The sequence below is a fragment of the Aquila chrysaetos genome, chromosome 12, assembly GCF_900496995.4.
Source record: "Aquila chrysaetos chrysaetos chromosome 12, bAquChr1.4, whole genome shotgun sequence".
NCBI classification, from domain to species: Eukaryota; Metazoa; Chordata; class Aves; order Accipitriformes; family Accipitridae; genus Aquila; species Aquila chrysaetos.
In genome coordinates, this window is record NC_044015.1 from 36,087,192 (window position 1) to 36,110,769 (window position 23,578).

The 23,578-nt window shown below is 40.5% G+C and overlaps 1 protein-coding gene across 8 annotated transcripts in view; it reads right to left on the reverse strand.

Moving 5' to 3' along the window:
- Positions 1-872: 872 nt before the first annotated feature.
- CC2D1B (coiled-coil and C2 domain containing 1B) overlaps positions 873-23,578 on the reverse strand; it is a 35,811-nt gene continuing 13,105 nt past the window's right edge. For 7 of the 8 annotated variants that reach the window (XM_041127656.1, XM_030031914.1, XM_030031915.1 and 4 more), the window contains 18 exons: positions 23,043-23,167; positions 22,829-22,904; positions 21,593-21,703; positions 21,135-21,265; positions 20,776-20,848; positions 18,488-18,600; positions 17,493-17,685; positions 15,063-15,235; positions 14,290-14,415; positions 13,708-13,766; positions 13,331-13,447; positions 12,759-12,832; positions 12,028-12,086; positions 10,116-10,167; positions 8,582-8,681; positions 4,626-4,716; positions 3,747-3,877; positions 873-2,038 (listed from right to left, as the gene is read on the reverse strand). In XM_041127656.1, the coding sequence (XP_040983590.1) occupies positions 3,758-3,877; positions 4,626-4,716; positions 8,582-8,681; positions 10,116-10,167; positions 12,028-12,086; positions 12,759-12,832; positions 13,331-13,447; positions 13,708-13,766; positions 14,290-14,415; positions 15,063-15,235; positions 17,493-17,685; positions 18,488-18,600; positions 20,776-20,848; positions 21,135-21,265; positions 21,593-21,703; positions 22,829-22,904; positions 23,043-23,167 (1,793 nt within the window). In that variant the 3' untranslated portion in view covers positions 873-2,038; positions 3,747-3,757. Of the gene's footprint in view, positions 2,039-3,746; positions 3,878-4,625; positions 4,717-8,581; positions 8,682-10,115; positions 10,168-12,027; positions 12,087-12,758; positions 12,833-13,330; positions 13,448-13,707; positions 13,767-14,289; positions 14,416-15,062; positions 15,236-17,492; positions 17,686-18,487; positions 18,601-20,775; positions 20,849-21,134; positions 21,266-21,592; positions 21,704-22,828; positions 22,905-23,042; positions 23,168-23,578 lie in introns of those variants that run through there. The other variant, XR_003925919.2, reaches the window with a different exon arrangement.

Below are 23,578 nucleotides of genomic sequence, written 5' to 3' on the forward strand. Positions count from 1 at the left end.
CTGATGCTATATTTTTTAAACAAATACACAGCATTAGCTGGGCCAAGGAAAAGGTAACTGCACACGTAGCAATGTATTTTATGTAAAGACAGCACAGTGTATGTACAGAGTGCATTTGTGAATAAATGGCTACTGCTTTTTAAAAAAAAGCAAAGTCTGACAAATCCAAGACTGTAAATTACAGCTGTCGCCACCCAACACTTGGAGAAGGCAGGCCAGAGAACCGGGGTCCAACTCCAGAAATAAAAGCTGGCCAGCAAGAGGTAGCACGCAACTACACTTAAAAGAGCAAGTGTTACATCAAAGTGAAACCTTACCTCTGGCATTTGGGAAAAGGTGGCTGGCTCAATGCGGCTTACTTAAATGTTTCATGATGGACAAACCTTAAGCTATTACACAGTCACTAGCCTTCCTATGTATTTGTGCAGCGGAGCAGGACTAAGGTTACTTTCAGACTCCCCTCTGCACGCTGTTTTTGCACACCTTGGGACACAGCGCAGCACTACGCGGTGTAGGCAAGATTCAGTATCGGGAAGAGCATTCCATAAACCAACTAATAATCTTCCTTCTAGAGCCTGCACTCCAGCTTTGCCACAGCAGCGGCTTTCCAGTTACTTTAGTTGCATTGTTATGCTTAATAATGCAGTAAAAGAGGTGAAAAATCTTTATCTTCTCTTCCTTTGCCCCAAAAGTCTTTTAGGTTTGGATTATGTTTGTGCAAAACACTATCAACTGGTGACTGACTGACATGTTTGCTTCAACCATAGCCTTTTAAATGACCTTAATTACCATGTTGTTAAGAAATGAGTACTTGTTTTAGAAAAAAAAAAAATTGTACTTTTAAAATTCAGTTAGTTAACACTGCAAAAAACTGCATATTATATTTTTATTTTCAACATGTAGTTTTGTATATTAAATTTATTGAAATTAAAAACTAAATACTGTATTGTCTTCATCTGCTCAGGAAGACAGAGGCAGCACTGCCTTACTTGTCTGGACTCTTTTCTGTCGACAAACTTGCCCTAACTAAAGAGCTGGTGCAGGAGCGCTCCGACTCCCCATTGCAGGCACATCCTTTCCTTTGAGATCAGTCGCTTCTGTCAGCTCAGAGATTTAAAAACACAAACATATTTGGTACCATTTTTTGTATGGTGCTGATCAAAAGCATTCCTGAAAATAGTCATAATCCAGTTTTCTACATGACAAAGAGTGGCTATTTTCCCCATCACCTGGAAGAACTGTAAGAGCCTGTTTTTGTAAAAATACAAGGAACATTTGGGAAGCAGCAATCTAGCATACTTTTTTTTTTCCCCTCCTTTTTTAAATGTAAAAAGAAAAAGGATGAAGGCACAGTACCCGGACTGCACTGAACAAGCAGTGCGGCAAGCATGGCAGACAACTGGTAGCCAGAAAAAAATATGTAGATCTGTAAACACCTGCTGCTAAGAAGTCTTGCATTTTCTTCTGAAAGGCAACATCCCATTGAACTTCATGTTGCAATGGCATGCACAGAGGAGGGACACACTGCTGCTAGATTGCTGCCCAAGTTCTCCCTTCCCTATTTTAGGAAACAAAAAAACCCAAGCCCCGAACCGGCCTTGATAAGAATGAACAGAAAAAGCAGTAGCAGACTGTTCAATGTACCACGTTGGCTGCTCGTACACGTGGAAGAAATCAATTCTAGTAAAGGTCTTACCTGTGACTTGACTGAAAAGTTTTTGCACTGCCTCAGGGAATTTTTAAGGGGCTAAACTTTCCACACACCGCTATGCATAGTTAATGTAACATTCATCCTGGTGCTACATTAGTAGTCCCACATTAAGGCAATTCTGTCTATTTTGCGTAGACTGGTAACAATCCCCTGCAGCAGCAGATTTCCAGAGCCTTACATTTGCCTTAAAGTTATTAATAAGCACTATGGCTGTTATCAAAATAGACATTAAGTTCAGTAGTGCATTCATTTATCATCTTTGGTGCTTGCAGCTAGCAGCATCGTCCTACATACGTTCATCCCACATCTTCTAACATTCCAATGGATCTGGGGATAAAAAAAAAAAACCAAAAAACAACAACATTACTTGATGCAGTACTTAACAGATGTTCACAATTCAAGGTCACATTGTGGGTAAAATGCTGACATGAATTTTCTGGATGGTCAACTAGAAAAATTAATGGAGCAAAATTATTAAGCTCTAGTGATTGAAAACGCCTAAGCGTCCAGTGACGGCACAAGGCCAAGTTGTTACTTCAGATACGGCGTCAAACATGTCCCTCGCAGCCTAACTGTGAAGCTCACGGGCAGCTTACCGACCTCCTTGGCTGCGAGGAAGAAGTCACCAGACAAACAGTCCCTTTGGTGCTACAAGTTCAGACTCATGTATTGAAACAAGACCTCTCAATCTGTCAAGTCTAATGCAATTCAGAAGCAAAGGTGTGGCAAACAGGTGATGTCGCTGTGAAGCTGATGAATATGAGCTTAACCGGCATTTATAAATGCAAAGAAAACAATATGCTAAGGAAGAGGGAGCACAGAGCCTTCAGGAGCTCAAGCAAAGGAAGAGGGGTTACTTATTAGAAACTTTGTCGTTATACATCATCTGTTTTCCACCAGAAAAGGTGAGGTTTGTTCCATGCTGGTATAGCAAGGTCGTGGTCCCAGAGGGGGGCTCTACACGCTATCACGGTACAATAAATACCTGCTCAGAAGGGATCAACACGGTCGTACCCCTGCCAATAACGCCCTATGACTGCCGGTGATTTGCACGATCTGCCTGACTGTCCCTAGCCAGTCAGCGTCCTCTCCGTGGTTTTATGAACGTAAGCTGTGGGAGAAGCGAGGACCTAAGTTTCAGGGTATTGCTGATTGTGTCCAACGAGTCTGAATTTCTTTCAAACATGAGACACATACATAAAAGTAGGCTGAATTAGAGATTCCACAGGCAGATGGACTTCTGGTACTTATCTTTTCAGTTACATCATGTAGAAAAATCACTTTAAAAAAAGACACCAGAATTTTTGGTATTTATTTGCTTTTGTTTTTTTCAAGAAGGGAGAATTTGTGATACTCAAAAAGCAGAGTATGAGAAAGGAAGAAAAGTTCCAAACCCAAGCAGTTTCCGTAGAGGCTGGCAAGAAGAGGAAGCCTACCTCTTTTTCATCCTTCTAATATACAGCCACCGTGACAGTGCCCAGCTCCTCTTCTGTACCTGATATGGGCACAGTGGGCACCAGGCACAGTTCTTCAGGTAGCCTGTATTCAACTGCACAGTTTCTGCCTGCCCAGAAGTCTCAACTATCTGGAAGAAAGTCTGTCTCCAATAGTTTCCCTTTTAGATAAAGTCAAGCAGACTTCCATGGGACAAAAAAATGCCCTTCTTTAGCTTCTGGTAGGGGAAGAAGGGTCCTTGCTAACTCTGAAAGGTTTTTTGCTAACAGTAAGGATGGACAGGAAACACCCTCCTAGAAAGGACTCGTCAATCTTATTTTCTAAATATTATTCTAAATAAAGGTGATGCTAGAAGCTCTCCCTGTATTTCAAGTGATTGTGAAATAGCATCTTTGATATACAAACTAATCAGAGACACTGTAACCTCATTTCTGAAACTATGTCAACTCACCACTACAATTACGGTATCAAAGCCAGAGCTGTGTAATTAGGTCAATGTCAACAAAACACATTATTCAACCAGCTTATCTGTAGCCCTGTCAAGTTCTGGCCAGACCACCTTTAGATGCAGCATTCATACCTCGGATAGAACTAATGTTCAAGGACCAGCCAATTTTCTGTAATTGTTTGAAGATCTTGACCACTGAGGGGCTCCCTGAGTCTCACTTTCACCTCCAGTTTCCCTCCAGTGGGCTTTCTGCCATCAAAAATCTGAAAGAACCACAAAAAGACGACCAGTTAGAACACATACAAACGACAGTGTCAAACTATAGTGCCTCAGGCAACCATTGACTTTATTTCCCCATGACTAGAAGATGACAGAGATCACCTGCAGGTGACTGCAGTGCTGGGAGGTGTCGCAGCCACGTGCTTCCTTGGATTCATAACTCAGGGGAGCAGGTCCCCCATACAACTCATGCAAGGCAGCTGTACCAGCAGCTGCGGTACCTCTGCCGGCCGCACACCAAGCCCCCGAAGTACAAATGGACTCCACGGGCAGCTCAGGATGCTACGGTCAGTGGTGTCCTGAGCATGTCTGTGATGCAGCCCGAGGGATTTTTTTTTTTTTTTTTTTTTTTTAAGGTTCCACTTAAATGATCTACTGGATCTTATGGCAGCGCTCTATCCACTCTGGCAGTCTTCGCTTAACCTTTGATCTGTTAGCTACCAATGCAAATAATTTGGGGAATCACCTGAATTTCTGGTCCTGACAAAGAAAACTATCTTGATAAAGAAAATTTGCAGAAGAGAGTCTCCAAGAAGTTCCCACTACCAGAACGGTCACAGCTATGACAAGCTTCAAGAGACAATAAACCAAAGAGCCCATTGTTTATCAAACTTGTCCAATACAAAACTGTCACCTGTATACAGATACAGATTTAGGCAATGCGAGTATTCGTTTTCCCTTTGTGTTCAAATACTACTAACTAGAAGAACACACCTCACCCAGAAAACATACCTCGATGATCTCTCTAACTTCACATTCTGATTCCAGCTTGTCCAGTTTCAAGTGTGCTGTCCCCACTTGCTTGTCACTTCTGAAAAAGGACCTGTTTCAAAGAAACCTTCCTTAATTGAACGGGTAAGGTTTTTCAGAACGTTGAAGAGAAAGCAAGCTAAGAGGTCATCACTGTTCGCACCATCACCACATCCAGGAGGGCTAGTGAAGACACGCTACTAGAACCATACAAACCAGGGTGCAAGGGGCAAACCCTTAGTGAACTAGACTGCAAGCACAAGATTTGGAATTATTCATTTTTTAATTATTCTCTTGCAACCAAATTAAAGATGAGGACAGTAGTGAAGAAAAACAATCAACTAAACTAGCACTTGGAATGGCAGCAGCTTTCGTCCTTGCACAGGGCGACAGGGAAGAATGGCCTAACAGCCAGGACAGACAGAATCTTCCGCAATGGGCTGTTTAACAGAACAGGCTGAAAAACTTCCCAGGGAAGTTGCATCCCTCATCAAAACAAACATTTCACAGGCACATGCTGGTTTTAACAAATTACTTATTAGGAAAAAGTCACACAAATAATTCTGTTTCATTTTGATACATCAAACCACTCAATTTCAACAAGTAAGAACATTTCATTTCAGCTGCTGTTTTGATTCACCTTCATACTGGTAGTTTTAACAGTCAAGAACTATCATTTTAGAATTTCTAGTCTGCTGAAATTAAACACAGAGCATTTTTATCCTGCAAGGAAAACAATCAACTTTTCTCTGCTACAGTCACACTTCTGTTTAACAGTTTTATCAGCAAGACATCCATCTTTACCTTAACAGAGACAGGTGGTGCAATCCTTATCCAGACAAACTCTTCCAAAAGGCAACAGCTAAGACTAAAACACACTACTTCCACAGAAGCGTTCAGCTCAAAGCACTGGATTTCTTTGCCTGCATCCAAGCATTTCCCTGAATCAGTCTCCAAAAGGTTTGATAAACAACTAAAATCTAGAGATTCTGGAGGTAGGAAAACCAACCAGCCATGCCTGTCATGTTTTAGACAGGAAATCTACCAAGAATTCAGAAGCTTCCTTTTTTATGCCATTCTATTTAGGAAAAAACCAAGCAAGCAAACCAACAAACATACAAAAAAACCCAACCCCAAAACATCCACCTTTCTTCCTATTATCATTAAGAGATACTAAGATATTATCAAGCAAGACTTGACATATGCAGTGAAAACTCTGAAGAATATTATATGGAGCCTCATGCTCATGTCATCTGTGGCAACAGTAACCAGTCTATTAATACACAGACCTGATGCTGCCATCAGTACCTACAAGTTCCAAGTGAACATCTGTGAACCTGACTGTCTAAAATCTCTGACTGGAAGAGGAGTAAGGTTGATTCCTTGCATCGACCACCTCAATGATTGCTTCATTCATATATTCTCCAAATAGCTCATATCAACTGCAGTATAAGGAACCTGTGATCCAGACTTTAACCTCATTTTCTGGCTTGCGTGTTCAGAAATAGCATCAGGAATGCTATAGCTCATATAGCACCTAAATCTCTATAGATTAGGAGGACAATGGTCTGGTACCGTTAGCTCAGGCTGCAGCGAGCTCACAGAGGGAGCTCAGACACTTCTAGATGGGATAAAGAGTGCAAGACCACTACACTACTCTGAATACACTGGAACACGCAGCGAGTCACTGTTAGGAAGTACATCTCTGCCAAAACCCTGTTGCTGAAGGACTGGAAAGATTCTGGCTCAGTTGTTCAGATTGCTTCTTATTTGTCAGTTTGTCCATCTCAACACAAATTGCTGTAGTACAGAAAAATGATGTCACGAGTACCTCAAGGGCTGATAGCGCCGCTTCCAAACAGAATGCCTATGAAAGTTGTTGACAGAAAGCCTTCCAAAGATGAGACTATATTCTCCACCGATGAGACTACAGTAGACTCACAAAATCATTCAGAAAAGTTCAGAATTTATTAGCTTACATGCTAGAATACTTCCCGTTACTTCACAAGCACCTTAAAATGAAGAAGGATTACATAATTGTACTGCAGTATGTTGGACACTTTGTTCATAAACTTAAAAAGAGAATCAGCAATTCTTCTAGCTGAATTTTTTTAAAGCATTTTTCCATTTTACAATTCAAGAAACAATAAAGACTGGTTCATCCCTCATCAGTTTTAGGGGGTTTGCAGTGAAGAATGTGAACTCGCTCTAGGCCATGGCTTCAGAAACAGCTCTGGGGAAATCTCCTTTTATCTTCAGATGCTTTTAGGAGAGGTTTAAGGAGAGACTTTTCCTTTGGAAAAATACATTGCTGGGTTTTTACTTGAAAAAAGTGTTTTTTAAACTGAAGTTTAATATGTATGACCTGAAACAAATCTCCTTTACTCACTGAGACAGAGTAATTATTGGGAGATGGTCAAAGAGCTATCAGAGACCCCAAAACTACAACACCTACAAGCATTTCTGAAAGTATTATTCATTTATAGTCTTGAAGAAAGACAGGGAGCAGACAGTCTTTAGAAAAGAGCCTGGATCAATTAATCCTCTCCTTTCTCCTGAGAAGATGGCCGGGGGAAGGTGATCAGTGGGCATTTCTTCTTTTTCTCCTTCCCTGTTGCTATTTGCCCAGGGGAACTGCCACGGCTCCACCCCAATCAAGAAACATGCATATATTTAACTTGTTAGATTCCTGTTCTAAGAACAACAGCAACAAAAATCTCAGAACCAGAAAAGAGGCAACCCGCACAGATTTTTTTGCTAGTCTTCAAAAAGGCTTCAAAGGAAAATCTGGAGCTGGCATACAACTCATGAATCACTGGAGAATGTTTCCCAATGGGTGAACTTGAGCCTGAGCTCAGACCTTAAAAACAAGCACAGTTCCAGGTGGTAGGAGAATAGGACATGCCCCATATGCACAATGGTATGCAAAAGATAGGGAAAAAAGTTTTGAACAAACGTAAACACTTCACAGTTCTATGCAAAAGAGGCAGGATTTCTAATGATGGAATCTTGAACAACAGAGCAGTGGAGCAGTCAGGATTGACAGAATAAGAAAATCAGCTTTTGCTCCAACAGAGATGCAAATGGAAGATCTGGAGTAAAACCAAGGGGACTTTAGCTCACAGAGTGAAACATCTACAACTTGAAAACCATCTCAGAGAACCTATGGATCATTTCTGCATGTCCCAGTAACAGAAACGAAGAATAGCATAAAGAGCCAGCGAGACAAAAACAGGTTATCTAACACCCCATCCAAGTCATGGATCACAACCAACTTGAGGATTAGTGAATATAGGCCACTCCGATTTTCAATAAACTGGTAATGAGCCTAGATGTAGGATGATTTCCCTGAACGTTACCAATTGTTAACATCCATCTCATCATCTTGATCTCTGAGATGAGGGGAGTCTGTCTCTCTCAAGATAGTCTAATGGTTTGATAGCAGTGTTCAGTAAATACTGTAAGATCCCCAGAATGAAGATAAGTACAAAAACATAACACTAGTTCTGCCATCATCTGTCATCTGCTTTACTGCTGTTAAAAGTTTTGCTGCCACTTCTACTTCGTAATTCTACAAAGTTATCCCATATAACATTTAAATCTTCTAGTCCCGATGACTAAATCCAAATTGGATTAAGAATCAAAACAATCTGAAGCTGAATCATTACTTTCTCAGTCTCATCAATTCCTCTTAACACATTAATCCTCAACTGATCTGCCAGTTATGAATCAAATTCACTGAACTTCGGCCTTTTTTTCCACCCCCTTAGGGGAAGATACAGAGCTCGCGTACATTTTGAAAGGAGTTCTTGGGCATGAGGAGAACTAGACAACTCTTTATTGCTAGCTTAAAGACCGTGCTTCATAAATTTCAGCTACAACACTCTTTTCAACTGTTACTGAAGAAGCAATGAGGGGGGAACAAACTGTGGACTTACCCTTTATGAAATACTTCAAATTTAATTCCTTTGGACCGAATTGCTCGTCGGAAACCTCTGTGATTTCGGTTGATGTTCAACTTAAACAACTGGTTATATTCTACAGTTAAGATACAGAAAAATGAAAGCAAGCTGTGAAAGTCAAACTATGTGCAGTGCTCTATTACATGCATGTACTCAAACCTCTGTTTATCTCAGTTTGGCCCATTTGTGAAAGACACTTCACATCTGTATGAACCTCCTTCTCAGGAGGTTATTTCAGGCATTAACAAGTTAGTGTCCCTGTGCAACAGTTCATCTGTCATCCCCACATTACAGGGACAGAAACCAAACTGCAGAAAAACCAAGTCATCATGAGGAGGTGACAGCAAGTTACTGGAGAGCCAAAACTGGAGAATCTAGGTCTTTCAGCAATTAAATAGAGTCTGGGGCTAAGAAAAAGTTACAAAATAATAAGGAAAAAGCATAGGAAGGTTGGAATGACTGGGAAGGGGTGTTTTGATAATGTAATTAATACTGTTTTAACACCAGTTTCATTAATGAGTGTGACCAGAACTATGCCACAGAATACCTTTTATCACAAAGTCTCACAACACTGTACAACTAACGTTCAAAGACTCATCTGCTGTGCTACCCAGGAACACTCATCTCTGCTTGTCAGCCTGGGAACCCAAAACATTAAAGCTAAGCGGCTGCCCAGCAAGTACAGATAAAGTTACTGAAAGACTCAAAACACAGGTCTCAGTATCAGAGCTTCAGGACTCCTACTCTTAACAGAAAATACATCTCTCTCTCTCTTTTGAGTTTATATATATCTCTCTCTCTTTTGAGATAAATTCACAACTAGTAATTTGGATACTGAATTCAAGGTTGTTTTGATACTAGATGGCTACTTACTGCAAGAATGGAAAAAAATAATATAGCAATAAACCAAAATCAGAGTGCAAGACAATTAATTCTAAAATGCATGATGAGTCTAATACCGGTATTCAATGGCTAGGTACAAAGGGCTATTTTTCAAAAGGTACAAAGAAAGTATTTTAGTTGGTTTCAAGACACATTGTCTTATTAAAAAAAAAAATATCTTTTTCTGCAATGATGCTTTGTCAGGTTGAGAAATGTTAGCTGATTAGCAAAAATCATGACAGAATTGGCAATCTCACAGGACACAAAATCTGACTGAAAAAGATCTGATCCATGGAGAGATTAAAATTAATAATTTAACTTATTTAATAAAGAAGATTTATTTATCTGGCCCATCTCCCAGCAGGGTTGACAGCAACAGCTGGAGCATGACTGGTAACTCGATGATTTCACTACTTCATAACACAGTAACTACCACCAGTACTGGGATGAGGGTGAGAAAATTGCCAACAGAGCTGGACTTCACCCTTCAACAAGCTCTTTCATAAGAAAGACGAAAAAAGGTGCTGGGAAGCCCTCTGGCCTGATTCACAGTATGAGACTAGCCTGTACTCTCCAGTGATTCCTAAGGTGCAATGTTTTTCCCTCTGTCCCAGAAAAAAGTACTAACCTGGAGAATTGTTATTGTTAATTACAGGTGTTTTACTCTTTTGAGGTTGCTCCTATTAAGAGAGACACACATTACATAAAACCATCAGATATTGTTTCAAAACACAGAATAGTAGCCATTTTTATTACCCGCTCTTTTTTATACCTATACAAGAAACATGAGGTTTTAGGGGGTTATCGGAATGATACGTAGAGTCATGGTACATTCAAGACTAAAATATTTGGATTTCATTGTGGTAACATGTATAATACTAGATAAAGAATAAGTCAAAACATTACATTAAATATAAGAGCCACAGATAAGCCGCACAGTCACACTCAATTCAATCCAATCATGAAGTTACTGACTGCAGCTGTTAAACTACATGATGAACTGCACACGTTCCACGACACAGTAATTCTGTTCCTTCTGCATTAGTTGGAATAATAAGCTACACAAGGAATTCATCACAAATCATTCAGGGAATTGCCCTACTATTATTTTGCCTGACAATCAATCTGCCACCAAAATGAATTAACTTTTAACCTAAAGCGGAGTACAAACTAAATCTCTGGGGACTGAACAAGGACAACGTGACCTAATTATTGCAGCTACTTTGCAAAACTGATTTCAGCTATGAAGGAGAAAGGTGGTGTATTTGACTGTTGGCTAAGCAGCAGAGATCTGGCTTTTTTAAAAAACAAAGAAATACAGATTAAAAGCAACCATGCTGATTCTTACTTATTCCCCAGAAAGTTATTCATACAGACCAATTCTGTTTTCAGCCACCCTAATGGGGCAGGCTCATTAAGGCCTCATGTAACTCAAACCTAAACACAAACCTGATCTGACCATCACCAATTTTCCACAGGTAATTGAATTTATTTTAGTGGAATTGCTGCAAAATTTATTAGGAGGTAAAAATACAGGCTCTGCACTCTCACAGGGCTAAGTATTAATCCTGTAAGAGCAAAGATTGTTTTTGCCCTACAGAGAAAGCAGCAGAAGCCCCAGCGCTTCTACTGATAGTAAGACTAGACAGCCCTCCTTAGAAGCTCTTCTAGCTCAATGGTTTCAGTATTTTTCAGACTAGAGACTGCATTTAAAGGTGAGGGGAACAGGATGACATTGGGGAGTTTCAAGGAAAAAAAGCAATATATGTATGTAAACATATTTTGTATATACATACACATATATATGCACATATATACATGCACATACACATAAGTATTAATTAGTAAGGTCAAGATACTTGTATGGCCCGAGTCCTTTCTCCAGATATGCACATATATATTTGCTAATTAAATCACCAGGAGTCACATGCATTTATTTGATGACAAAGATTAACCTTTTCAATCCATTTCTGTAATTATAAAAGATGTCCAAAAGCAATGCCTTTAAAAGCTTGTTTTCTTAAAGGAATGGGACTTAGAGGGAGATCACATCCAAGGTGGCCCCTCTCCCCTAGTGACAGCTTTGCGTGCCCTTGTGTTTGGTTGAAGTTACCGGTGCGTTTGCATCTCTGAAAGAAATGAACTTCTACACATTTTGCAAACTCTGGAAAGAGCCTGATTAATGTCTTCGCAGGGGGAGAAAAAGGTGGGCATGCCTTAGCACTGTGAATACTGTTTAGCAGTAAGCTGGTGGTCAGCCAGCCAGAGAACATGCAAGCCTGAAGCAGACAGCACACCGCTAAGCGTAAGGTGTGGAGAACATCAAGAGAAAGGTGCAGTAAAGCTCAAATCTGCAGGACACATATTCAGCAGTCCTGCTTCTCAGACGTTTCTGTTTTAAAAATAAATTCAGGCAGTATGCCTAGAAGTGTTTTCCCTTTCTGCAAGAAAACCTACACTTCCTTCTTGAAGCCCTCACAAGCTAATACAGTGGCAAGGGTCACAGACTGAGGAACAGAAGAGCCAGGACACACACTCACCGCACTTGGGTACTGAAATTCAAACTTCACGAATGCGTCCAAATCTCTTGGTGATACACCTGAATGAGACAACAACCAACCAATACAGATATTTTCATTGCATCTGTAATGTTCAGCGCGATTTTCAAGAGCACCTAACTGATTCTCAGTAGGACTCATGACTTGTCTCTTGACAACTGAAAAACCCATCCGTCAAACCAAAAGCCATAGAAAGCTGGCATCCAAAGGAAAACATCTACTTTTCTTAATGCTGCTGTTAGTCCTGAGACAGTCCAGCACAGACGGTTTACAAGCTCCCAGAAACAAGGGACTAAAAGCAGTAACGTTGGCAGGAGCAACTCCTGTCTACTGAAGGGTCAATATACATTAAGGTGGTGCGGAGTTAAAGCAGGCACTCATAACAAAATGGGAGATAAACATGAAACTTAAACTATGACCCAGTTATGAGCAAACCCAGGACAATTTCAAGTTCTTCCCTCTGTCCAGATGGAACTCGGATTCTCTTTATTCTTCTGGGTTTTTTGTTTCTTTGTTTTGTTTTTTTTTTTTTTAAATACTGTTTAAAGGTTTTTGGCGGCTTGAGCCTGAAATCTGATTATTTTGTTTTAATGAGTGCTGGCTACAAAGGTCTTGACTCCTGAAGTGGTCTTCAAGGCAGAAAAATCTCATTCCCCACTACTTTCCTTATCTACTCAGAGGAAAAAGCCCACATGCTCTTTTTGAGTACATACCTGGTGGAGCTGGTAGGTTTATCCCCCTGACAATAAGAAGGTGCATTTCTGTGCTGTTGAGCTCAGAAAATATCCTGTGAAAAAATAAAGACAAAAAAGCATATTCATCCCAGTAGCCCATCACCACCTGATCCACTGCCAGACCAGGATGCCACTGGTATTTGTCAGACCTTTTTCAATAGTGCATTCCTACATAGATCATTTTCATAAATTATGAAAGAGCAAAGAGCAAGCACAAACCAAGATAAAAACATCTCTGAGGTATAGTGAAAAATGCCACGAATAAAGCCCAAAGGCAACAGGATTGAGGGAGAAATATAGAGAAAAGAAGAGTGCCTACAGTAGCAGATTATAAGAGATGAAGCTAGAGATATTTTGAAAACAAAAGAACCCAGAAGAGAAGTTAGAGAACAACTTCCTTATATTTAAGTTGTTGAGAGCATCTTTCAGGAATGCTGAGCCTAACCCTAGATGCCATCCGCATTTGCTGAAGCTCACAATTGCCTAAACAAGACCTAGAAACCAGAAAACTCATTCCAGTCTGCCTGAGAAATCCCTTTGGTTTTCCACACCTTATCATTTTGAAGGTTCTTTCTTCAAAGTGATGGCTTGGAGGATCCATTCCTTGCGCTCGTGCAAGCTGTAGGATGTCTATGTCCTTTTTACAACCTTGTGCCAGTTTCTCAAACCTATGGAAAAGGCAAACAAACAACAGAAAAGCTACACGCACGCTGGAACATCAAACAGAGCATTCTGCCAGATACAGGCCACAGACTAAGCCTCAGACCAGAGGAGCAGGCCTGGAGATGCAGGCCTCGCAGTTACTGACCCTTTCACATAATGAGCAGCTTACCAGCCTGAACCCCCATCATCTTTAGGGGGGGTCAGGCAGACTCGAGCCTGAAATGACCACGTTGTGTGATGATTAACAGCAGGCAGCGGATCTTACCGAGTCGTTTCTGCTACATTTCCCAGATGCATGAATTGCTTGGAATACTGCAAACACCTCTGTCAACAGAAACAAAACCAAATACAGATGCACTCAGTGATCCTTACACACAGATTCATGACCGACAGAGAGTTTTGAAGTTGATGACAATCTAAGAAAAGCCAAGAGTTTTCCCAAGTCACCCCAAACCATCCACCCCTGCCCAATCCTTTAAGCCCAAAGCTGAGCGCAGCATTTGTTTGAGCTGTTCTGCCCTATTACTTTCTAATCACTTAATTTCTAGATATGAGGTTCTCCCAAGGGTTAGTCTTAATCATTCAGGTACTATTTTCAAACTTGAGCGCTCATATTTAATAGTGATAATTTGATAGTCCCAAGCCTCCAAGCACACCCTCTGTCTTCAACTAGTACAGAATCCAACTTTGAAAATTTTCCCCTTTAGGACACAAAAAATCAAAAGTATTTTAAGAGAAAAACAAAAGACCCCACAGAAACAATGATAGGATTATAATATTAATAAACACCAGACAAATTTAAAAAAAAAAAAAAAGAAAACATTTCTAAAAGAGATAAAATAGTCACCTCATGTTGGTCCTTCAGCAATTTTATGAGCTGTGCATATACTTCATCTGCCTTCTGAGACAGTCTGACATCTTCATGGTGTATGAAGATAAAATCACCCTCGTCATCTGTAGGGGGTGATGGCAGCTGCAACATAAGAACACCATATTTCAGAGCCCTTATAGGAAAAAAATGAAGTAGACAAAAACAGTCAGAATGTACGGAAAGGTCAGTGAAGGGAGATGGGTTGTTTTTCTTCTCAAGGCAATTCCAACCCAACCACTACTTACACCACTGCCTGACAACTACTGAAGTCATAAAACCCTGCAAAATGTCTTACAGGCCTAGTTCCCTGACTATTCAGGTCAGGAGAGCTATTACAGTGCAGTTTGGTTTCCCCATCTACCCAAACACCAAGAGAAACCAGGGCATCACTGTATCACATGCACGGGATCGCATCCCAAAATGGAGTTAGGACACAGGTAGGAGATGTACTCACACCCTAAGCCCAGGGAACACTTCCAAGCTGCGTGGTTTAGGTGTGCCATTGTAAATCAAGGAGTAAATGGTTCATGGAGACTAAATTTTCTCAAAATCTGGCACATTTGAGGAGCAGCAAAGGAAACAAAACAAAAACTAAAACAAAAACATAGGGCAATTTTAGGGCTCAGTATCCAGATTTGTCACTTGAGCAAACTAACTTAATTTGTGTCAAGAAATATTTATTAAATCGAAGCTAGCACTTAGATGTCCAAGCACATGAAACAAAGCAGAATACTAACAGTCCTACTAACCTTGGAAATATCAACAGGTTTGCCACATTTTGCTTGCTCAATCTTTAGGTCAAAGCTCTTAGCTGTTCTGAGATACATCTTAGCCTGTTCAAGGTTATTTTCCTTCTTTGCTTTGACGGCTGCCTTCATGTATTGCTTCTTTCTGTTCTCCAGAAATTCCAGCTGTTCCCTAGCTGAAAAACAGTTGTATTAAAACCCTCACTCATCTGACACTGCCATGCCCCTGAAACAGGTTTATCATGTTCAGTTTATAGCCAGAAAAAGGTCAGTAACAGTACAGATATCAAATAAGGACATTTCCTTACTGCACTTAACTGTTTCTTGGCCAGTTTCGATTTCAAGTATCAGAAAAAGAAACAAACTTCCTTCTATCATGGCATCCTTCATCAAAAAAACCTTATAGCACTTCACAAGTGTCACAATAGTAATTACAGCCCCTTATTTTCAGACAGGAGACAGACTCCAGTACAGCTGATTGGTCCAAAGCAGAAGTTGAATTCAAACTTTCAGCTTGACATGTTAACTTCTAAAAGACAGCAAATATTATGAGCATCTTTTGTACTCATTTCTTCCCTCTCCCCTGATCTGTCAGAAAAAAACCCCAGATGAATGACTGTGCAGGCACGTTCAGACATATCACCTCTGTTTATTTGTAATTCCTTGCCATCTTAGTTTCTTATTAATTCTTGGGTCTCCTCTTTGCTTCCCAGAACAGTAAGGACAACCTTACTGTTGGATGCTCAGTGCATCCTGCTTCTTCTTATACCTCACTTAGGAAATGGTACAGCATGAGTTGATTACAGCCATTTCCAAAGATACTCATATTGTATTCACCACTGCACTCTACTCATGATTACCCAAGCTAAACAACATTTGCAAGAGGTGCCTGTCTCAGCAAATAAATATACCAGTGACACTCACACTATGTTCACTGCTGTCAGATGACAATCAACTTATTCTCATCCTTGCAAAAGAGCCCACTGTCCTGCTGCTGTGAGCAATTTGCCCAGTCAGCCAAACCCAAACTAATTAAACAAGGTAACTAGCCCAGATTCCACTGAGACAAAACCCACAGTGTGCTCTGTGAGGCTGAGACACAGAGCACAGGTATTTTCAAAGAAAATCCGCGGAGAATGGACAGAGCAAAGCCATTAATCCAACTGATCTTGGCTTTCCTTGACTTTCCTGGTATAGGCCTTAAGTGCAACTGCTCCACTACTCCACTCCCACACCTCCCTATGCTTTGCACTCTCTGACAAGAAAAAGGCAGGTTTTTTACAGTTGATTTATCAGCTATGGGCAGCTGTAAGCTGCACTTCATGATTCTGGGGGGAAGTAAGTAACATTTGGATCACAGAATGCACTTTGGCTGGTGAAATATAGCTTTACAATAGTGAAGTACTAACATTTTGTTGTGAAAATCATGTCAGTATTAATTTGTCCAGGTTCTTGTTGCACCCATTGGTCTTTTTTTAAAATACTTGAAATACCCAGGAGAGATTACTGTAACACCAGAGACCAAGTATTATCAATTGCTTCACAGCATAAGTCTAGGACAATTCACTCAAAAGATTAATGTGTCAGCTAAAATTGCAAAAAACAAAACTCCTGAGGATTCACAGATTTTCAAAGCCAAAATGGACAACTACTACGTTTTAGTGGTCTTTGTAAACTAGTCATGGCATTTTCTAGAGAGAAGAGTTATGAGCTAATCACAGCGGCAACGTGAAATGCCTTTCCACTCTGCAAAAGAACTTGCATCAGCCAACTATGCAGTTCTGCTTTGTCCTGAGGGAACTACCCAGGGCAGAATGGAAGAAGGATGGGATTACAGTCAAGGCATGACAACAGAATCAGTGACAGCCTGAACACTGCTGGTGTGTGCCCAAATCACACTGTGAGGTGGTGGCTCTCCCTTACTATCTGTACAATTAATCTTGTACGGACAACTGTTTAGTGACCTTAGCAACAGGAGGACTAGAGATTGATGAACTACTGCTTATATGCCAGTTTGAGATCCTTGGATGAAGCACTAGGCAGAAACCACTGTTTGATGTAGGAAGCTGCATGAGATCAATGAATAATTCACACTGGCAAGCCATCCACTTTAATGAGAGTATATGTAAAGTTCAACTGTGAGTGGAGTTAAACATTATGAATCGATACACTTGTTACATCAAAATTAATTAAAAACCCAATCACCCTGATAATTACACATGCTGCCTCTGTGAAATAAGGCTGCATGGCTGGTCTGGATCTGCCCTCCAGCAGACACATATATTGAGGCTCCTGTCACAGGAAATCTATGCCACACATTCACAGGCTCATAGCTAACATACAAGGAAAAGAAGTCTCTACCAAAGTATTAACCTAAACTAGTGCAAACGACTTGCACCTGGATCACTGGGAATGACGATCCCTTCACCTTACCAGCTGGAGGGAGATGATCCATTGACTCTGCCTTGTCCAGGGTGGAGGGTGATGTAGCTCGTTTCACATGCTCAGGAGAGCTCTCTTCCTCGGCTACAGCAGATGGCACTGTAATTGGCTTAACAACTTGAGTCGGCTTTCCAGGCAGCTGAGCAGGCTTCTTGGCAACTGGGGCCTGTGTCAGAGGTTCATTCTAGCATAACAAAAAGAATTTCATATTAAACACGCAAAATCTATTCCAGAGTTGAGGACAGCATCCCAAGCATCAGCAACCATGGTTATCACTATACCAGCCTTCTGGTATCACTTTTAAAGGGAGCATAATATTCCAGACAGCAAATTTTAACTTCTGGAGGTTTATGAGCCATGCCACACCAGTAAGTAGTTGCCCTATGCAAGTGTCAAACCTCCACTATAGAAGGGACAAAAGGAATGTTCAACAAGGCAGTGATTTAAAAAACAAGCAGATGCATGCAGAAAAACCACCATCCAGGAATTCTCTCCATTAAAAGCTACTCCAATTGAAAGCACAAACAATCAGCAATCAAGTCTAGAGAGATAAAGAAATCAAAACAAAGTCTAAAGGCTGGTGCTGCCTGACAAAAAGCAGTGTTGAACATCCTGAGAAAGCACAAACACAGGAGCTACTGGGATGCAGGATGAAAGTACAGATTTAAGTACTTTAGAACAATATAAAGGGGTGGCCAGGACCTGAAGTGTTTGTTTTGAAAATAAAACCCACATACAAGACAGTTATGAGAGCCAAACTCTGGACTCGTACAGTCTGCAGGTACTGACTGTAATAACATCTCATCCCTCCCTCTCCTACACTATAACGCAAACTGAAATTACTACTGAGATCCTGTACTCTTCAGACTTCTGGGGAAAGTATTTCATCTCAGTACTCTTGCTTGACTGAAATGTAATGGCCTCATCTCTGCATACCACAAGAGACAGCATTTTAACTTTTACACATCCTACTAAGAAATACTAACCTCCTCCTCTTCATCATTCTCCTCCATGTTTGCCAGCTTGCTGGCACTTTCCAGAACAGCAGCTATTGTGTTGTCACCATCCGTTGCTGCAACACCAGGAAGAGGGGGAAATCCTGAGGAGGAAAGGAATACAGAAGTAAAGAGTTGCACAAGACCTCTGTTATGTCTTCCATATTTCTTCTTTTCTGTAAAGCTATTTCTATCCAAGTACCTATTATCTAATATATTTCAGAATTCAATGTACCTAGACTGAGGCCAAGGCCACAAAGCCTTGCTAGATAAAGTCTGAGTGGTGGGCTTAAGATCAGATCTCTCACAGATACCCAGGCTTAAAGAGATGATGCTAAAATGATGCAATAACAGAGCATAGTTTTCCAAGTTGAGCAACTGGCAGCTAGCCATGGAACCTCACAACCTCAAGACTTTGGTAACAGAGATGCCCCCAGAACCAGCAAAGAATTTAGTCTCTCTCCTTTGCACAAAAGGAGAGCAGATTGTACAAAAAGTTGCTGGCTCTTTTTTTCCCCCCCCTCTCTGATGTCTCACCTTAGTTGGTACACAGTCTAGCAGAAAATCAGTGCTACCCCATAGAGTAATAAACAATACATCGCTGACATCTGGATAACACACTAAGCCTCTGCTGAAAATCCAGTGCAATGCAGATGTTGCAAAGTAAGGCAGAATCACAGTAGTTAAACGTGAAGTATGTGAAGAACGATCCTTTTCATTATTTTGTTATCCTTTTAAGGATGGGAGGAAGGCTTGGTGATGGACGATCAGCTCTCACCTCCACACTACCAGTTCAGTGTCAGCTTCAAACAACAGAGACCCAGAGCTACTACTATAAAATGCCTGTTAATAAGATTTATCTCATTAATATGTGGTAAGTGTTCTTGTTGCTAGTCTCATTAGAAGTGCCAAGAAATAATGACTAAACTGCTTCTGAACCTAGAGATGGCTGCTACAGGGACAGAACAAGTTTGAGGTACACAGGCAGGCAGAACACAGAATCCTATGCTGCTGCCCCCACGTGACATTTGATCCATTATTCCGCATTTCTGTCTCCAAGGAGGTCAAGGCTGGTACTTATCATCATCCAGATGCAATGAAATGCACTGCCAGTCCATTATAATCTCATTGCTAGTTTCAATGACTGCCTGATGGTTGTCTTCAATGTAAATCATATGGCCTCTAAACAATGGCTGAAAAACATGCAGCTAATGTGTAAGGAAATTGAGGAATTATCTATATTTTCAGAGGTGTAAATGTGGAGTACCTCACTCTTACAGAAACTGGTATTTACCAAGAAACGGATCACGTTCTAGGACAAGGGATGCTAAACTGCTTTTCAGGGAAAGATTCAAAGCAGTACATGACCTGACAGAGCTGGCACCGCCTACTTTACTACTACTACTACTACTACAGCGCTTGCCATTGCTACATTTGACAGTGACAAAAGGGCCACAAGTTCCATGTCGCTTTTCTAACTTATAAAGTCTAGGCACCACTTTGCAGTGCTAAGCGTAACTTTTCACAAGAACACGTCAGGCACAAGATAAAAGAACAATGCTTCCTAGGGGAGAAACAGTTATCATTCAAACCAGAGGTGGAGCATTCATAGATGACTTTGCCCAAACTTTTACAAACACAGCACTGTACGTTCTGAAGACGACAAAAAGGACACAGAGTGTCTCAAGAAGCAGATTCAGTTTCTGCCTCTGTCACTGTCTCAGTGTGGCCATGGGCATGATTTGCTTTGTCTCTGTAAACTACTTTTACTAGCCATGAGAGCTGCAATACTGATCTGACTTGTCAGGTGTTGCAGGAAGATGATTAATTAAATATAGAGTTCTGAGGCTCCTGCTGGCAATCAACAGAATGGGAGACATCAGGCAGATTTTTTCAGTTTCAAAAATCGCCTTCCAGTAAGCTAAGAAGCCAATACACCCCAAGTTTACTCTTTCTTCTAGGAGGGCTGGCACAGAGGACAGACAGGTAACATTTTCAGCACCTGCCCATGGTTAAGTTGTTTAACTTTTCAAATAGCACCAGTTTTAAGTTCCAATGCTGTCAAACAGGCATTCAATAGTCAGGAATATTCACCAGTGTGAAAGTTTGGGAGCGTATTAATAAGCAGTTTCACAATACCATGAACAGCAAGGCCAGCCTACTTACTGAGAAAAAGGAGGAGCTGTTCGACAGGACGAGGAGGCAATATCTGCACACCTCCTTCAGAGCCCAGTAGATATACAAAAGTTGGTATTAGGACATTTTATATTCATACTTACCAGGAGGAACAGGTAGCTCAGAAAAATTCACTTTTCTCCCTGCTTTATGGGCTCTTATGGCATCCTGGTATTGCTGTAATCAAAGGCACTCAGTAAGACATAAAGTGGAATTGACTATAAATTAGCAGTCATCTGTATTTAACCAGCATACATATTGCAGAATACACAGTATTTTGCTATAATATGTGCATTGTCTCTATTTCTTCCTTTCTCCGAATGCTTTAGAGCTTCCCTACTGGAGCTCTCTTCAAACAGAAGGACAATACACAAATTATTTCAGCCTTGAAAAAGTCTTCAGCAAGAGAACTAATTCAAATGGCTTTGCTGGATGCAAGCAGCTTCCTACATTTTCATTTTACCTTGGCTATCCTTTCATGCATCCTGCCTTTTCGATCATCCCCACTCGCTTTAGCCTGAGCTGCTGCCGACTTGTACTTCTCCAGCCTTTGCTGCAACGCTTCCAACACTGTTTTTGGCTGCTGCAAGGAAGCTTGAAATAAGACAGACAATGAAATGCTATATGATTAGATTTCAAAACATATGAGCTGCCTTCTTCCTCCCCTTTCTTACCTTCTGCAGAGACAAAAACATTATTGCAAAGTCTTATTATGAATACAATTATTCTAAAGAAAGTTTATTAACTTTTACTTCCATTACTGATCCAGAACAAAAGTACAGATGACATAAGCAGCAAACAATATTCAGGAACATTAGCTAGGTTTACTCAATCCTGCTGCAGTTCAGTGGGATAGGGCAGACTAAGTGCCTTCCAGCCCTGCTATTTCTATGGCTTGCTACAGAAACCCAAAAGTCCTACCTGAAGCTTCTTGGGTCCGAGGTTCAGGTGTTGTAAGATCCTGGGAACTTCCCACTGGATCTGGTACCTTTTGCTTGGATGCATCTTTTATGTTTCCTAGGCTTTCAAGATCTGCAAAGCAAGGAAAGCAGGAAGTTTCACGGCGTGTTCCGTAAACAGCAAGTCAACCCATGTTACTCAGAAAACCAGTAATTTGATCACATCATCTTCCTGAAAGCTTTTTGATTTCAAAACAGTATCTGCATGGCTAGAAAAGTCTAAGGTTCCCATTATTCAGGGAAAATGCTATATAATAGAAAATCTCAAGTGCTGATTTAATTTAGGTTAGTGCTGCCTGAGGGAGAAAAAAAAAAAAGTAAAACCAGTTCAAGTATTCTAAGAATTCTCTCCCCAAAATATAACTTGGTATCTTGACAGATGGAAAGAGTGAACAAGATTGCTAATTGACTAAAATATCCTAGTAACAAAAGATGTGCTGAAAAAGGGAAGCGACTAATATCATCTATTCAGACACCCAAGTTTCTGGCATTGTATAACAGTAGTTATTTCAGAAAACTACAAAAATATCCACTGCAAAGATCTTGCACTTTTTAAGCAAAGATTATATCATGGGTGAAGTTTCTCTCTAATGCCATTGAGCGATCAGTTTGAGGAGTCATAAATCTCAACATTTATTGAAATAAATAATCTGTCATTTAGTTTCTTAGAATAAATAATCTGAAGCAAATTGTTTAAAACACTGAGTTGTGCAGACCAAATATTAATTGTTGGTGGTGATACTAGATCTATTTAAAAAAACCCTCTCTTACAAGGTTGAAGTATCTTTAATATTGGTAACTTGCTTTAAGATTTAGACTTTACTGCACCGCAATCTGTTCATTAATCTCTTAATCTGAACGTTATGAACTTCAGTTGAAACACGTAACACCATCAAGTATTACAGTAAACTTTAAGGTGTGCCATTACCCTTCTTTCCCTTACACTTGCTGCTACTATCTAAAGTTATAAAAATAGGAATATTAGACATCGATACCTACCTGAACTTGTAATTTACAGAGAGTAACTTCAATATAAATAATGATACCTCATTTCTTTTCATTGGTCTTGATTAGAATTTGAATATGCAGTAAGCCTCAGACCTAAGTGATCTTCAATTCTTCTTTGCAATCAAATACAGAATCATTCTATTACAGCATAAAGAGACTTCTAAAAGGGTTTTTGTAAAACGAGCCTTACCATGAGGAGATGGAGGCATATTCTGGAGGTCTATCGGCTGCCCGCTGTCCAAAGCTTCCAAGACCACATTGAATTTCTAATGCAGAAAAAAACAAAACAGAAGGTTTATGCTAGTATGTCCAAGGCTTGCTGTCTGCCGTAATGAATATTTGACACTCAATGCACGTGGGTACAGCATAGGGTATGTTTAGCATTCAAGACTTTGTGTGCATACCTTGCCTGCCTTCATGTATTCCTTTGCTTTCTCCAGGTCCCCTCGCTGCTTGGCTTTTAGAGCCGCTAATTTATACTCCTTCTGCCTCTTCAGTAGTATTGCTCTGGCGCTGCTGTTCTGGAGATCTGTGAGAATGAAACAATGCTGAGACTTACACAGAGCATGCAAGATGTGTATCCCTTGCTATGTCCATCTAATCAAACCTGCATTAGTTCTCTTTTGCTTTGAATCACACAGCCATCTTACAAAAGTCCTTTTTCCTCCAGTCTCCAGAAGTCCTACCAGACACAGCAATCCCACTTTTCCAAATTGGGGGTGGGGTAGAGAAAGGTCTTTTAGTCAGTATCTCAATACTTTTTAAAGCTTGGAATTCCACATGTCACAATACTGAAGGAGAAACCAAGGCACAGGAAAAGTTAAGTGAAAGATACTGATAGAGTGCATGTAAGAGCTCTATAACAATAACCGATTCCACTGCCAGAAATTCAGCATCCCACTGACAACTCTATCTGAAACATTCAGCAGGGAAGTTCCAA